This window comes from Aptenodytes patagonicus, chromosome 1, assembly GCF_965638725.1.
Source record: "Aptenodytes patagonicus chromosome 1, bAptPat1.pri.cur, whole genome shotgun sequence".
Classification (NCBI taxonomy): domain Eukaryota; kingdom Metazoa; phylum Chordata; class Aves; order Sphenisciformes; family Spheniscidae; genus Aptenodytes; species Aptenodytes patagonicus.
Window position 1 is genome coordinate 153,552,345 of NC_134949.1, and position 15,643 is coordinate 153,567,987.

Here is a 15,643-nt window from a genome sequence, read left to right on the forward strand (position 1 = left end):
TCCCTCATCAAAGATGGCGAAGGTGAGGAAGCGGGTTTTCCAAAGCATCGCGTTTTGCTATAACATACAAAACCAATAAAGAAAACTACACAGATGATGCAAATAATCACTAGGAGTAATAATGTACGCATATGGTCCATAAAGACTTCTGTGACGACCTGCAAATACATAGAACAAGAACAGAGCAGGTTCAAAAGGATGGCACAATCCATCTAGTATTAATTCGATGATCCCTTCTGTGGGCGTCGGTGGCTATCCAGGCACAGACGTTAAGCGGAGTTTTCAGAGTTAAGGGTACTTCTCCTACCCTTGGTAAGTCTACGAAAACAGGTTGTCCTGGGTAGTGGAGTGGTTTTACCAGGTCCTTCATTTCCCTCTTCCCTGGGAGCAGGGAGGGGGGTTCGGGGCAAAATGCGGTGAGCCTGGGACATCCATTGACCCCCCAGTGACTGTTCACTTTCGCTACAGCATCAGGGAGTCATGCAGGCCATCCAGAATTGTGGGGCCTAAGGACACGTTTCAGCAATCCATTTGTCCTTTCCACTATCCCATTAGCTTGAGGATAGTAGGGGGTGTGAAATATCCATTGTACTCCCTTGCCTTTTGCCCATTCCTGAACCACCCCGGCAGTAAAGTGGCTACCGTCATCTGATTGGATCGACTGGGGTTTAGGTAGGTAACTAAACCATAGCTTCAATCCTTTCACCGTGTTGTCCCCAGTTGCTCTCGCAACAGCCTCAGCCTGGCTAAGTCCCGACACCACTTCCACCCCGACAAGAACATGCCGCTTCCCATCTGACTTCTTAAAAGGTCCTATGTAATCAACTTGCCAGGTCTCCCAGAGGCCCTTCCCTTCCCGTAAGTGGAGAGGGGGTTCTTGCAAGGAGTGCCTCTCTAATCTGGTACGGCATTGACTACAAGCCGAAATGACCGTGTTACACCTGCCACCGGCTTCTTTGAAAAGGTCTTTAACCCCCGAATGACTGCGTTTCACGTGTAACCACTCTAACAGACATTCCCACTTTTCTTCTTCAGCTTCTGCTGCCATTGTAGCTAAACGGGGTAGCGAATCTACCTGATTATTCCAAACGTGGGCTGGGTGATTCCCCCTTTGGTGTGCAGCTACCCATCCCACCAAGAAAGTCCTCTGTTTCGCAGTATTTAAGATTTCCTCCCATTTTTCCCTTTGCCACACTGGTACCCGGTTAACTTCCCACTGATTTTGTTCCCAGAAAGGGAGCCAGTCAGTACATCCTTTAAATACAGCATATGAATCCGTATAAATACATGTTGGTTCTTTGCTCTCAGCCTCTCTTTTTATCACACTCCAAACTGCTATCAACTCCCCTACCTGAGCACTTCCCTCCCCCTCCGTTACAATTCCCTCCCCCGAAGCAACATGTAAGGCTACTGCCCGGTATTTCCATACCTTTCCTTCTCTTTTTGAAGATGCATCAGTAAACCACACATCCTTCAAGTGAGGTTCAAACGGGGGAGCTGGTTTTACAAGGGAACGGGGGGTCTCCTGGTTGGATTGGTTATCGGGTGACTCTTGTATCTGAAGTACCTTAGGTGCTCCTTCTTCTATCTTACGTGCATGACAATAGTATTCCAGTTGTGCATACCATTTTCTGACTGTTTCCCGCTGTGCAACCCCTGCGGGGGGTGGGGTCCCAGCCAATACTGGTTTCAGGACCTTAAAGGGCCCTCTCAAAATAATTGATTGTTGCCTTATGATTTTTTCGGCTTCCTGCAGGGCTAGATTAACTATAAAAAGGCCTTTTTCCCAAACTGAATATCATTTTTCTGCATCTCTGAAACTGCGTGAATAAAACCCAGTGGGATGAGTCGGACCCTCAGGTCCACCTTGCCACATGTGTATTGATAGCCCGTGAATGGCAAAACCCCATTCGATATGGAGGGGATCAGTCGGGTGTATCGGCCCTAAGGCCTGATATACCCCAGCCTCAAAAATCAGTAGCTTCAAGGCTTCCTCATGGATGGGGGTCCAATCCCAAGAGGCCCTTTTGCGTGTCAGATCATATCTAGGGGTCGGGCTATGATAGAAAAATCTGGAATGTGTTTCCTCCAAAATACCAACAGGCCCAAGGCATGTTGGAGTTCCCTTTTGTTTCTGGGCATTCCCACTTGTTCAAGGGTAGTCAAGGTTTCAGGGGGAATACACATGGTCCCACCCCTCCACTAGATACCCAGGAACTTTACCTCCGAGGATGGGAGCTGTACCTTCTCTGTCGGGATCTGGAGTTCTAAACTCTCCAGGTGAGTGATTATTTTTGTCTGGGTCTGTCCCATTACGCTGTATCTGGGCCGCCAATCAATATATCATCAATATAGTGGTATATCCTAACTCCCTCCTCAGGGGTAACCCGGGCAAGCTCCTGTGCCAGTGCGTAGTGGGCGATGGTTGGTGAGTGGCAGTATCCCTGAGGAAGGCGTGTAAAAGTAAACTGCACCCTTTCCCAGGTAAAAGCGAAACGATCTCTACCTGCTTCCTGCAAGGGAACCATAAAAAACGTCTTTCACATCAATAGTTGCCAAGATTGGGTGGGCTCGTTCCTGTATGGTTGCAATCAGCTCGGCCATGTTAGGCACTGCAGCTGTTAAGGGACCTGTATTGGCATTCAGGCGCCGATAAGCAATTGTTAATCACCACTTTCTGTTTGGTTTATGGACTGGCCACACAGGGGAGTTATAAGGTGAGTCAGTTGGGATAATTACCCCTGTTCCCGCAACTCAGTTATTACAGGGGTAATTCCCTCCCTTGCCCCTAACAGCAAGGCATAGGGTTTCACATTGACTATCTTTGAAGGAGGGAGTGCAGGCGCTGACTGTAACAGTCTCACCGAGGCCACAGGGAGTCCAAACTTCCATTCCTTTCCCTTTGCGTCTACCCACGCTCTCCCCTTTAATAACTCCAATCCTAAAATGTTTGTAGGCAATGAGCCTAATATCATTGTGACTTCAACAGGGGATGTATCTCCCGGCAGCCAGCACCTGACTCGGGTGGTTGGCTGTGACTTAGAATTTTCAAGAACATCTATGACCCAAATTTGTCTTTTGTCAGCAACTATCGGGTTGCAGCTAGCAACACCTGTCTGGAGAGCTGACATCTGAGCCACTGTGTCTACTAAAAAAGTGACTGGAGTCTTAAAGGGGCCCAGGGGAAAAGTAATCAACAAGTCCCCTTTGTCACTTTCCGTGAGCCTTCTTAAATAGATCCACCGGCCATCCCCCGGCTCACTGATTGGGGATGGCGGAGGGGGTTTCCTGAATCGGGGACACTCAAATCAATCAACTCAGTCTCCCGGGGGGCGGACGGGGTTATTATTCCAGGTTCCCAGGATAGGAGAGAAAGATCCTTGGGGTTCGAGGGAGATGGGGTTCCCTTTATTTTGTCCCAGCCTTTCACCAAACTTTCCAGGTTGGGAGAGGGCAAACTGTCCATCACCTCCTGGGGAATCCCTTTTGAAATGCCCTCTGCCCATAATGTATATCTTCTATTATCAGGGGGTCGCGTCGGTCTGGCCGGGGTGGGGGGTCGAGGATTGCGTGAGGGCGTAGCTTTTATTCCCCCATTCCCTTCCACCCTTCTAAAGTCCGCCTTGGATTTTGTCTCTCCCGGAACGGTAAATCCCATTTGTCTCCCGTAATTAATCGATTCCTGTGCTACTTCTCCCCACGTCATCTCCGGGGGACCTCCTCTTCTCCGGGGTCAGGGTGCCCTCAACCGATCTTGTAATTGTACTGCATATAATTTCAAGGCATCGGGTAGTCCCCTTATAAGAGGGTGCAACCTGTCGGGGTCTGCCACATATTGCATGGGAGAGGGCTGTTGCGGAATCCGTAATGGGTCATGCATCAACCGGAGACATGCAGTTTTCTGTACGCTTTCTAAAATGTGACCCGCTGTAGGTGTTTTAATCAAGAAGGGGTCTCCCCTTTCCATAGGATCCAATCCACCTGCCCAATATGCTACCCTTTGGGTCAGGGAACAGGGTTCTCTATTATCATTTGTGGTTATAAAAACTCCCGGGCCCCAATAACCTCTTGCCTTGTCCTCGCTCAGCAAGATACGGTCCCCCCCAGTAAGAGATACTCTCCATACATACTTGCTTTCCGTTTCTTGGGGTCCCTGGGAATATTTTTCCTGAATTTTAGCCAAATCAGTAGGGGAATAGGGAACGATGCGGGTAGTAACTTGTTGAGCTCCTCCTTGACCACCATCTACAGTCTCGGTCTTAACTAAAGGTCGCATTATAGCTTCCTCCCTTCCAAGGGAAAATATTTCTCTTACATGTTCTAGATCTTTAAGAGGGTATAACAATTTTGATTCTTTTCCCTCATCAGAATCTGCATCCATATTTCCTATACTGATTTGGGAGCGGGTTTCATCTAATTGCTCCCATAATATTCTCTCCTGCTCCAAAGCCTCCATCAAAACAGTACATAGCCTTTGGTTAGTCACCTGCTCGGCGGCAAGCTGATCGGAGAGGCTTTTTGTCTCGTTTTCTAGTTGTTCCTGCAGAGCCTTCACTAGATCTTGAAGGGATTTTATTCCTTCCCCTTCTGCTTGTTGGACCACGTGTTTATCCCGTTGTGCTGCCACCAGGGCAGCTCCTAAAACCGCACAGACCAATGCTTTCCCCTTTCCTTGCTTCAGCCTTCGCTCCTTACCTAAAGCAGAGATTCTGTCCACTGCCGCTTGTGGATCGTGCCAATTACTATGGGCCCAAGTCATACCAGGGGGAGAAGGTGGGGTGTTAAAGCCCTCTAATTTCTCCAGGAGAGGCGTACAATCTACAGTCGGACCTCCCAGGGAGGCCATAATGAGTATACAATTATAGGGATCGGATCCCTTATTAGTCCTCTGAGGACTGTCTCCCCCGGGGTATGACCCCTCTCAGAGAGGGGCTGCAGTAAAGGCCTGGTCCCAACGATCGCTTTAGCACCAACAAGGGAATCCTATCCTTGTCGCCAATAAAAATGTTACAACCCAGACAGGGTGACTCAGGGGGTCATAGTCGTTTCGTGATTCCCTTGGGCTAAATTAAGGAGAAATGGCACCAGGCGATCAATTAAATGCTTTGTTTATGGAGCATGCAACTTAAACTTGGAAAGCGTAATAATAGGCGGCACGGATTCTGTTGAGGCATTTATAAGAAGGAAAGGGAAGAGAAGAAAAGGAAAGAGAGAGAGAGAGAGAGAGAGAGACCACCACCCTTGGATCCCGCGATGACGATGACGGACGTGGCAATCCTCTGGTGATGGGCGCGCGCACGGCTCCTTGGAGTAGTGTCTCTCATAGTCTAGTTCCCGCCTCTCGGGGAGTTATGTAGCTCCTGATCCTTTGTGCAGGTGCCATTGCGGGGGGTGGTTGCGGGCCCCTTCCTCAAATGCACTCTGTATGACCTCTGGCCTTATGTGGTGTGTTGTCAGGCCAGGCTCATCAGAACGTGGAACCGCGCAGCCTCCGGCACACCCTCCGCATCCTGAGTTATCTGACCTCCCGTTTAAGGTTCATTGCTGCTATGCAGACCGTGACTTGTTTTACTACAATGTTCGAGACATTGACTCTTTCAGTCTCTCACAGAGGCATCAACAGTGCAGGAAAAATTTACAGAATTGAATCTTTCAACGCTATGACACGGGATTAATTCCCCGGCTGAAAATGTGAAAGAGCTGCCGAAAGAGCAAACAGCATTTCACCTTCACAAAATTTACCGTGGGGGAGATGCATGTCTGGATGGATTAGCGGTGGTGGGCAGGTCTGCCACCCAGTGGCTTTTCTCCTTACTGCTGAACAGCTACAGTGGCTTTGATCCACGCCGCCTGCTAATTTGGGTTTGTGCCTTCACCTTTGTTGTCACTGTACAAGAGGGGATAACAACAGGGACCTGGCGTATTCTCTGCATATCCAAATTCTCAGCGGTTGCAGCTCTGTGTCATGTTATTGTTGCTGGGTCTTTGCCTGCAAAAACTTTATTACATCCAAAAGCGCAGGTTCCCGTTTCCCCATTGTCAGCACTTTCAACAACCGAAGGGGGGCAGTTGTCTTCAGACGAGGCTCCTCCTCGTTCCAAACTGTTAGCAACGGGGTTTTAAATTACATTAAGAGGTATTTCATTGTTAAAAACGTAGCTGTGTTTGTGCCGTAGAGCAGAAACCCTGTTGTGTTTGGGTGGACGCACAAGAAGTTGTTAGAATCCTAGAATCATTAAGGTTGGAAGAGACCTCTAAGATCATCGAGTCCAACCCTCAGCCCAACACCACCGTGCCCACTAAACCATGTCCCTAAGCATCTCATGTACACGCCTTTTAAATACCTCCAGGGATGGTGACTCAACCACTTCCCTGGGCAGCCTGTTCCAATGTTTAACCACTCTTTCAGTAAAGGCACTCCTGTTTCCCGTAATACCAGTGGTGTGCGGGAAGTGCACTGAGTCAGCTGCTTCAAAACGCCGCCAGCAGATAAAAAGCCCGTTTGTCTCTTGGAAGCGTGCAAGAAGGTGGGGAGACATCCTGCAGCAAACATGTCAGGTCTGTGATGTTTGTCTAATGTTCTTGTAAATAATTCACTGTACTAAATTCTGTTTTCCATTAACTGCTGGGCTCGGGTTAGCATCGTTCCTCTCAGCTGCTGTTTGCATGTTTTCCCTTCTGCAACGGCATGTTTAGGGAACAGATAAATGCAGATAAATCGCAAGTCAAACAGACTGCAAGTCAGATAAATTGGAATGGATGTAATTGGAGGACGTTTCTCTCAGGTTTTCCCTGTTGATGGTAGCTATGGGAAAGCAAGCTGGAGACAGCAAATAGCGTAGGAATTCTTTTGACTTTCATAGGTTTTTTTTTTTTTATTTTGGAATAGAAAAAACACCTTTTGGAGGTGCCTTTCACCATTGGCTATGCAGGCAGCCCAAGTCACAAGCTTAGACTAGACAGCTAAGTTTTAGGCAAGCTAAAATTAGGGGAGATGACTTGTACACAAAGCACCAGTTCACCTCATAAGCTACACCGTGGCTTTATGCTAGCATGACCAAGAGGTAATCCTTCCCAGAGCATACGATACCATGACCGCATCTGCTAGCATAAATGCCTGTACTAGTATCGAAATGGTGCTATGGGTGTCAGTCACGGATCTGAAAACATTTTAATGGCGTGCATCACACACTGCGCTGGTCTGACGTTTGGTTGTAAATACTGCTCTTAGGCTGTTTGGAGCGTTATGGGAATATACTGAATGTTGACACAACTGGAGCTTCGGAGGCAACTGCGAAACCAGAAGGTCTGAGCTATGCAGGTAGGCACTAATTCGTTGTTCATCTCCCCTTACATCCATGCACAGGCTCATGCCTATTACAGATCCTGGTCTTTGGCTATCAGTCATTGCCATGCGAGGAAATTTTTCCACAACCAACAAAGATCCTACGTGGGCACATAAGTTTATGTATGTCGGGAATAGAGTTGCCTTTGAGATGTTCTAAGGAATATTCAAGCCCATCACAGAGAAAATGCGAGGTCTGCTGGGTACATCCAAGCCCTGCCATCGAGCCTGCTTTTCTCTCTCCCTTAAGAGGGTTTCCCTCATGACCTAAGTTTCTGAACACTTCCCCATTATGGTCCTCTATTAAAAGGAACTACATCTGGGACTAATCCACCCAAAGGCTTAGACTGAAAACAAGAAGACCCGCCTTTTAGTCTGCACGCTGGAGAACCGCCCTCTGTATTTGAAAAAAAGTCTTTTATATCATCTGTGTATTGATTTCTAGGGCACTTTTACCCTTCAGCAAAATTGGTCAATTCTATCATTGCTTCCCTCTAAATAGATCCAGAAGGATTCCAAATGTCAGCTCACTCATAATGGCGGTTTGTTAGAACAACTTGTTTCTGATTTTAAAAACGAAAGGAAAAGTCAGGCACATTGTGTTGTAGGAGTTTCTGCCTCGGAGAAGATTGCAGAAGGAGATTTGAAGAACATGGAGAAATACCACGCCAAGATTACAAAAGTTGGCAACAGCAAGTGCGTTGATCCAGCTGTGATTGCTGGTATTATCTCTCGAGAGTCACACGCCGGGACAGTGCTGAAGGATGGCTGGGGCGACCACGGAAATGCATTTGGTTTAATGCAGGTACGGTCAACCTTCTTAAAAACACAAACCTCATCCTTCCTTTGAAGCAGAAAGTCAGAAAAGCAGCAGGGAGGGGCCCTGTTGAAACGCAACCCCCGAGACCTTTTCAGCCAATTCTTTGGCCAGAATAAAGCCAAGGCTGACCCGGCTGTCGGCTCCTGGCACCGCGGAAGGACCCTGGTGAGTGTCAGGGCATGAGCAGACTGCGTTTGCACCGTGAAACTGCCGCTTGCTTCCCAGCGCTCTCTCGGGAATGAAGAGATTAATTGTTCCTATTTCATACTTTAGATGATAATAAATCTTGTTTTAAGAAGCATTTTTTTTTTTAACTAAGCACGGAGGCCTGTAGGCTGCAGCTACATACAGTCAGGTTAATTACCCTTTATGCTCCACAGGGGCCTGGCTAGCGCGGGATCTTGCGTCATTATTCATGCCTACATTCACGCCTCACTTGTTTGCCAAGTTGTACGTTTATCCCTACGATCCCTAAACATTTGCTGCACGCATTGGGATCTGCTTTTGTAACAGCTCCAGCCCCCTCAGACTTGCGCTTTACTACCCCATGGATAACAGGTGGAGAAGGAGGAGGAGGAGGAGGAGGAGGAGGAGGAGGAGGAGGAGGAGGAGGAGGAGGAGGAGGAGGAGAACTGGGGCAGAGATCGAGGGGAGATCCCTAGAGGAAACAGGGGTTTTCCCACCCTTGATGCAGCTGGGGAGGAGAGGAGCAGTCACTTTGCAGCTGGAAAAGCTTAAGCAGCAGTAAGCCTGCTTTCTGCACCCTGTCACCTTTACAGCAGCAGCAGCAGCTGTGTTGGATTTTTAAGGCTCTGGCACACAAGGACGCAGGGCAGGCATTCCCCCTCAGTGCCCCGATAGTCTGCTATTCACACATCTGCTGGCTTCACCTGCGCCTTGAGCTAAGTTTGCTTCCTCTCTATACAATTACAAAAGAGGTAAACCAGGAGCTTAGAGATCAAAAGGAATACGAGCAGCCTGTAAGCAATGAAGAGCTCTGGACAAACGGTGGGGTTTCTGGTGTGCTGATAGTGCTGTCTCACTTTCAGGTTGACAAACGTTACCATAAGATTGTCGGGTCATGGGACAGTGAAGAGCACTTAGCAGAAGGCACAGAGATTTTATGCGGGATGATAAGGGAAATCCAGAAGAAATTCCCAACATGGACAAAGGAACAGCAGCTCAAAGGTAGAATTCTGTCAGCTTTAAAACGCTTCACACGTAAGAGTCAAGCACGATAACGCTGTAAAACCGAGCACGTTATGGAAAACTAAAGACATCCCAGTCCCCCTGTTCATTTTATTGAGGCGTGGAACAATATTTCTTGACACTCACTAAAAGGAACAGAGGAATAAGATGTGGTTCGCTTTCTAGCACGCTTTTGGAAAGCCTGGCAAATGTCACGACGTTTTTCAGTTGCAAGGAGTAAGGGTGGGATTTTCCCCACCTCTCTCCGTTGCATTTGTCTTGTGTTTCTATAGCCACCTGCAAAAAGCTGCTATCCCGGCAACTCCAAGGAAGGAACACATTAATTTTGAAAATGTATGGTCCTCTCCGGAGGAAACACGGTTATATTCTTGGGCACGGATTACAGCTGAAGCCGTCATGGCTGGATCCCTTTATTCCAGCTACAACACAAATACGGCTGAGGTTATTAACGCAGGTAGACATGAAGGAATACGCAGAAAAGGAAGCAGTCATGCAACTGATGATGTTACATTAGCAAAATACAGCAAGGGGACAACGATCACCAAGTCTGGATGCAAAGGAGGAGGTTATGGTTTCTTCACAAAGTTAAAACGCAAGAGGAACACCTCAGTGGCAAAAATAGCTGGAAACGGCAATACAATACTGGTGAAGAGAGAGCTGCAAACTAAAGCAACAAATTTAAGTTGTGATTTTTGTTTGTTTGCTTATTTACTGACAAAGTATCACCTCTGTTTATGCGTTTCTTTCACTCTCATTTCAGGTGGGATTTCAGCCTATAATGCGGGACCTAACAACGTCCGGAACTATGACAGAATGGATATTGGCACAACACACAATGACTACGCCAATGACGTGGTTGCAAGAGCCAAGTTTTATAAGAGAAATGGATACTGAGGTATCTGAGCGATGATTAGATTTGAGCCACTGATTGAACATTTTGCTTCTAATTAAACAAAGATTTTATCCGCTTCAGATTTTATCTATCAATTCATGCGTCTAACAGCAGTACAAAATTGGTTGTTAACAATTTGCAATTTTGGAATTGAGTATTGGCAATAAATATTGTGTATGTTTAATCTACCAGAAGAGTGTATCACAGTGTGTCGTATCCTTTCAGAATAATTGCTCTTAACTTTGGCGATGTGACCCCAAAGTGGCTGTTTCTTGTGACAGGAGGGAAAACAGTAAGCTATCCTTAACTTTTTTTTGCCCTTGGTACTACTTCATTTTAGCCTTTACAGTTGCAAACAATCTGTAAAACTCAAGCTGCTGTAATGAATACTTCTATTGAAGCTATATATTAGCTTAAACGCAGGGTCTGGAGTAAGAATATGCACATTCCATCATGTTTTTAAAATGGCATGTCGTTTATAAAATCTGATGCAAGTTCATGCACAATAAGCAGATCCTTTTAATCAATCATATAGTAAAGCTTTTGGGGAGCCTTAGCTTCAGAGTTGTTGGGTTCGTCCAGCCGTTTCAAGACACAGGGGAGAAAAGTAAGTGGTATAGAGTGGTTCAAAAGGACCCTCAAGCATATCACTAGGGGCTAAAGGAGAAATAACAAAGAGCACGGGGGGCGGGGGTGTGTGTGTGTTTGTTTTAAATATGGTGCATTTTTTATAGCTAGTACCTTGTACCTGTGATTAAGACATCCTGGTGCTATTATTAGAATTGTATTGATCTACTCACACTACAGTATTAATTACCAAATCTGAAGCAGTAAGGGAACCTGCAGCAGAGCAATAGCACAGAAATACAGATTTATTCTTAAACCAGCACATTTCTACACTGCTACCGCAGATTGCATTGAAGATTTGTTTGAATATACTTTAACCGCTACAGCAGGTAGACGTGGCAAATGGTTCCTACCCAAGAAGCACGCTCAACATGAGCCAGCTGTGTGCCCAAGCAGCAAAGGCAGCGAAGGGTGCCCTGGGCTGTACGAACCGAAGCACAGCTTGACCAAGGGAAGGGATTACGCACCTCCACTAAGCACGGGACCACATCGAGAGTGGGGTCCAGTTTCGGGCCCCCTGACACAAGCAAGAACAATTAAGTAAAGCGAGGTCAGCAGAGAGCCACCAAGGTGGTTGGGGCTGGAGCGCTCGCCCCATGAGGAGGGACAGCTTCAGGTGGACCTAAGAGCAGCCCCACAGTACCTACCTGTGACAGATAATTGAGCGGATGGAGCCAGGCTGGCTCCTCACGGCAGTGCAAGGTGGGAAGAGAAGTGACAACAGGCATAAGCTGAAAGAAGAGAGGTTCAGACTGGATACAAGACTGTATTCTGCATATAACCTTCTCCCCACAAAGACAGCCAGGCAGCAGAGCAGGCTGCCCAGAAAGGCTGAGCTGTCCCTGTCCTCGGAGGTTTTCAAGACCCGCCTGGACAAAGTCCTGAGCAACCTGGTCTGACCTCAGCGCTGGCCCTGCATTGAGCAGGAGGTCGGTCTAGAGACCTGCGAGGTACCTTCCAACAGGAATTTTGCTACCATCTTAAGTCAGCCTGTTTGTTCCCTGCACAAAAAGGCAGTATCTCTTACCCGCGCTTCATGACGATTTACACGAAGCATTTGCGATACTCCAGTAATGAAAGGATGCGGACACTCGCTGTGTTTGTGCACCCTGTTGGTTCAGGTTTTAGATCTGAGAGCAGATCTTTAGAGGACGTATGCTTATACAGAGCAGGTTTGGGACAGCAGATCGACGGTCTGACAGTCGTGACCTTGGAAGAAGAAGTACCATTTCAGAAACACCCAAACCTACGCCTATATTAAAAAATTTAAGAAAATACAATCTCCTGCTTCATGAAAGCTGCCAGTTTGCCAATTAAAGACAGCCGTCAACATCTCTTGTAGCTAAATCTTACCCAGATATAACAGGTACTAACTAAAGCATTCTCCCTTTTCTGTACTTGGGAAGCAGTTATTGGCTCTGCTCTAACTTAGGCATAGTTTACTGCACACTTTTTAAGTTGTGCACAGTACCAGGCAAGCTTGTCCATTAACGTAGTCTTTCCAGTTTACATTGCAGTACTTTTGAAGGTTGTAGCATCTGTACAGTGTAATGAATAGAAGATCCATATTCATACACATACTGTGTATGACAGAACCGGCAGCGCTCCCTCTGTTGGAGATTCATCAGGCTGCAGTGCCGTGGACACAAATCTCCCGAACATGCTTGGTAAGGCTGGGCGATCCTGGCTTTGGTGCTCTGGGCCACCAAGCCTGGTACAAGGCTTATACTTGCCATCCCTCGGCAACAAGACCCATTTGCCTGATTTTCCGGGCCCGAGTACTTGTGCCATCTCTTTTACGCATGCCCTGTACCTTGGATGCGCTACACAGGTCCTTCAAAAGGGCTGAAACTTCAGCTTTTCCAAGTACCTCCCTGTGGGAACACGGTCAACACCACACAGAGACTGCAGCTAGAACACGCTGCAGCGCAAGACACCATGCAGATACTAGAGGGAAGGAGGAAGGGAAGAAAAGCAACGTTCATTTATCTGCTTCACTTTTTCCCCGCTATTCTATATACCTCAGACTGACACCAGTATTTTCTGTGACCTCCCGACTACAGCCTGTATCTTGTTGAGAAATTGAGGGTTTTCAGCTCAATTTTGCATTTCTGCCTTTGGCCTGTTCGTAGGAACCCTTAACAGTCTTCAATCCCACTACGATAGCCTATCCTTCTTTTTCTTTCTCCCGCACATAGTGCCTCCAGCTTTTATGTCCCTCTACGGATACGTCTATTCCTTCGAACTCCTACTGGTGTTTACTCCTCTCTGCAAGCATGCAGCAGGGATAAACATTCATTTTCAGCAACCGTATCCCTCTGATCTTCTCACAACATACAGTCATTAAGATTAACTCCTCTACAGTGTGTCTAGTGTGGGAGAGGCTCACAGCGCGTTAAACGCTGGAATTTATGCTCCCTGGAACAAAAACTACTTTATCATTTGATACAGCAGCGGCTTCCTAACTTTGGCCACGGTTCTTAAAAATACGCACACAGTACTATTCAAGGTCCTGCAGTAGGTGGTGTTATTTTATAAGCTTGCAGCCCGTAATTACTAACTTGCATCAAAGAGGCGTGCTTCAGGGTCTCCAGATTTCTAAAGTCTGCAATTTTAGAACAGGAAAAGCATCAGCTTTCACGTCGACTGCAGCTCTTAGGCTATTACTATTAAACATTGAGGTTCAAGAAACATGTATGCAGTGAGATAGCATGTTTCCTGAAAGACAAATTATACGGCCTACCAAGACGCGAATCACTCCTCCTGTTACTCCCAAATGGGGAGTTCAGGTACTTTTTAAGCTACGGAGAAGGCCGGATGACAGACTGTTTGCTAAGGAACAAGCATGAGATCTGGATGACCAAGGTAAGTCACCCAAATGCCTGCCTCAATCAAATGACACTCTCGGTGGATAGCCAGTCGATTCTTGTGTAACTGGCAAACGGAGGGCTTCTCAATTCCAGTTCTTTCCTTCGTGCAGGAAAGGTGAAGTCATGCACCATCACTGCAAGCCTTTACTGTTAGCTGGGAAAGGTCCTCCTCATCATTAGTCAGATCTATTTACTCACTTCTCTGCTTATCTGACTTTACACAGTTCTCTAATAGCTAGCCATAAACTGCAGTAATCTAGCCACAAAGTTAAAACACAAGGAGAGAAAGTCTATCATTCATTTAACGTTTCAGGCAAACATTACCAATACTGAATTTCACATTCGTACACATGTAATCCCTCTTTAAGCATCAGTGTCGTCCCTGTCGCTCATACCAGACAGGCTAAGAATTAAGCTTACATTTCATACACAAACTCTTAACTCAGGCGTTAAAGCATTTATTTTATAAAATGCAAATCCAACCAGCACACCTTAAGACTTAATTTCTTTCCGCTCCGCAGGTTTGAGATGCCGTTTAATGACAAGCTCTCCGTTGCTCCTAAGAAAGGTGTCTGACATTTCCTCTTCTGTTGGCAATCCGTAAGGTAGCTTCAGTGGCTGTATTCTACGGGCAAAAGAGTTTGCTTAGTGAAGTCCTATGGCTGGAAGAGAGTTACATTAAGTGTTCCAAATTAAACAAATCGTTAACAAACCTTATTAGATGTTTAATAACTTTCAGTCTGGAATTCACAGAAGGGATATTTTTGTGCAGTCTTGGCTGATGTGCCTATATAAAGGATAGAACAGGTTTTACAAACGCACGGCCAAACCCCACATCTCTGTTCACTGAACTTTTCACGCTGTCAGTAAAAACAGAAACCACATTTGGAAATGTAAGATTTGGAGAAACGTCACGCATCAAGAACATACGTAAAACTACAAAGTAAAAACTTGATCAAATTCGGCTCCAGTAAAATGACAAATTCAGCTTTATTCCCATTACATTATCAATATATCCAAATTTCTTCCAACTGTTAAAAATACTAGAAATGTAAATACAGGAGTTTTGGGGTAAGACTGCTTGCTTCAGTTAGATCTTCAATTGATTAAGTACACATTTTTTTCTCTGTAATGTAACACTGACCAGATGAATCTTTGCACTATGTGCAGTTGGTCTAAAAAAATTTGGATAAAAGCCTCTTTGACACAAACTCTTAGATTCTTGGATTTGGAAGCCTTTTCGTTCATAAGCGAGTCTTATTTGCCTACCTGCAATATCTGAATAATATGACCCACAGAGAAAACTGAATTCAAAGTATTTACAAACCTATTTTTATTACTGTAGCGGAATTATCAAGGTAAAGTTCTCCTCAGGCATGCAGAGCAATACCATACAGTGATATTCTGAATTCCCATTAAAAGGGCACTTGCCATCAATGTTTCTCTCAGCCCTTAAACACATCATCGATTTCTCAGTTACATTTATAGCATCTGTAAAGCAATCCAAGTTTTGTGACTGCAAAATTGAAGTCCTTAAAAAACCCCCACCACCTTAATTCTACCCTATGTTTCTACATTTCTGATGTACACAGTAAGTATAAAGAACAACAATCATACTTTATCCAGTCCTGTTTATTTATTTAAGTTGCATGCTCCATAAATAAAGCATTTAATTGATCGCCTGGTGTCGTTTCTCCTTAATTTAGCCCAAGGGAATCACGAAACTGCTACGACCCCCTGAGTCACCCAGTCTGGGTCGTAACTGAGAACCAGCTGCAAAAAGTCACAGCAGCTTGTGTACAGAGCTCTTCACGTTCACGGTTACAAGTGAGTTTAAAGAAGGCTGAAACACAGGGAAGTACCTCTGGCAGGAAGGAAAA

At 46.0% G+C, this 15,643-nt stretch overlaps 1 protein-coding gene across 1 annotated transcript; it reads left to right on the top strand.

Moving 5' to 3' along the window:
• Positions 1-6,463: 6,463 nt before the first annotated feature.
• Positions 6,464-10,454, top strand: LOC143170845 (lysozyme g-like). Its single transcript, XM_076359452.1, has 5 exons — positions 6,464-6,558; positions 7,232-7,321; positions 7,954-8,150; positions 9,215-9,353; positions 10,135-10,454. The coding sequence occupies exons 1-5, from the start codon at positions 6,552-6,554 to the stop codon at positions 10,266-10,268; spliced, it is 567 nt and encodes a 188-aa protein (XP_076215567.1). The 5' UTR covers positions 6,464-6,551; the 3' UTR covers positions 10,269-10,454.
• The last annotated feature ends 5,189 nt before the right edge of the window (positions 10,455-15,643 follow it).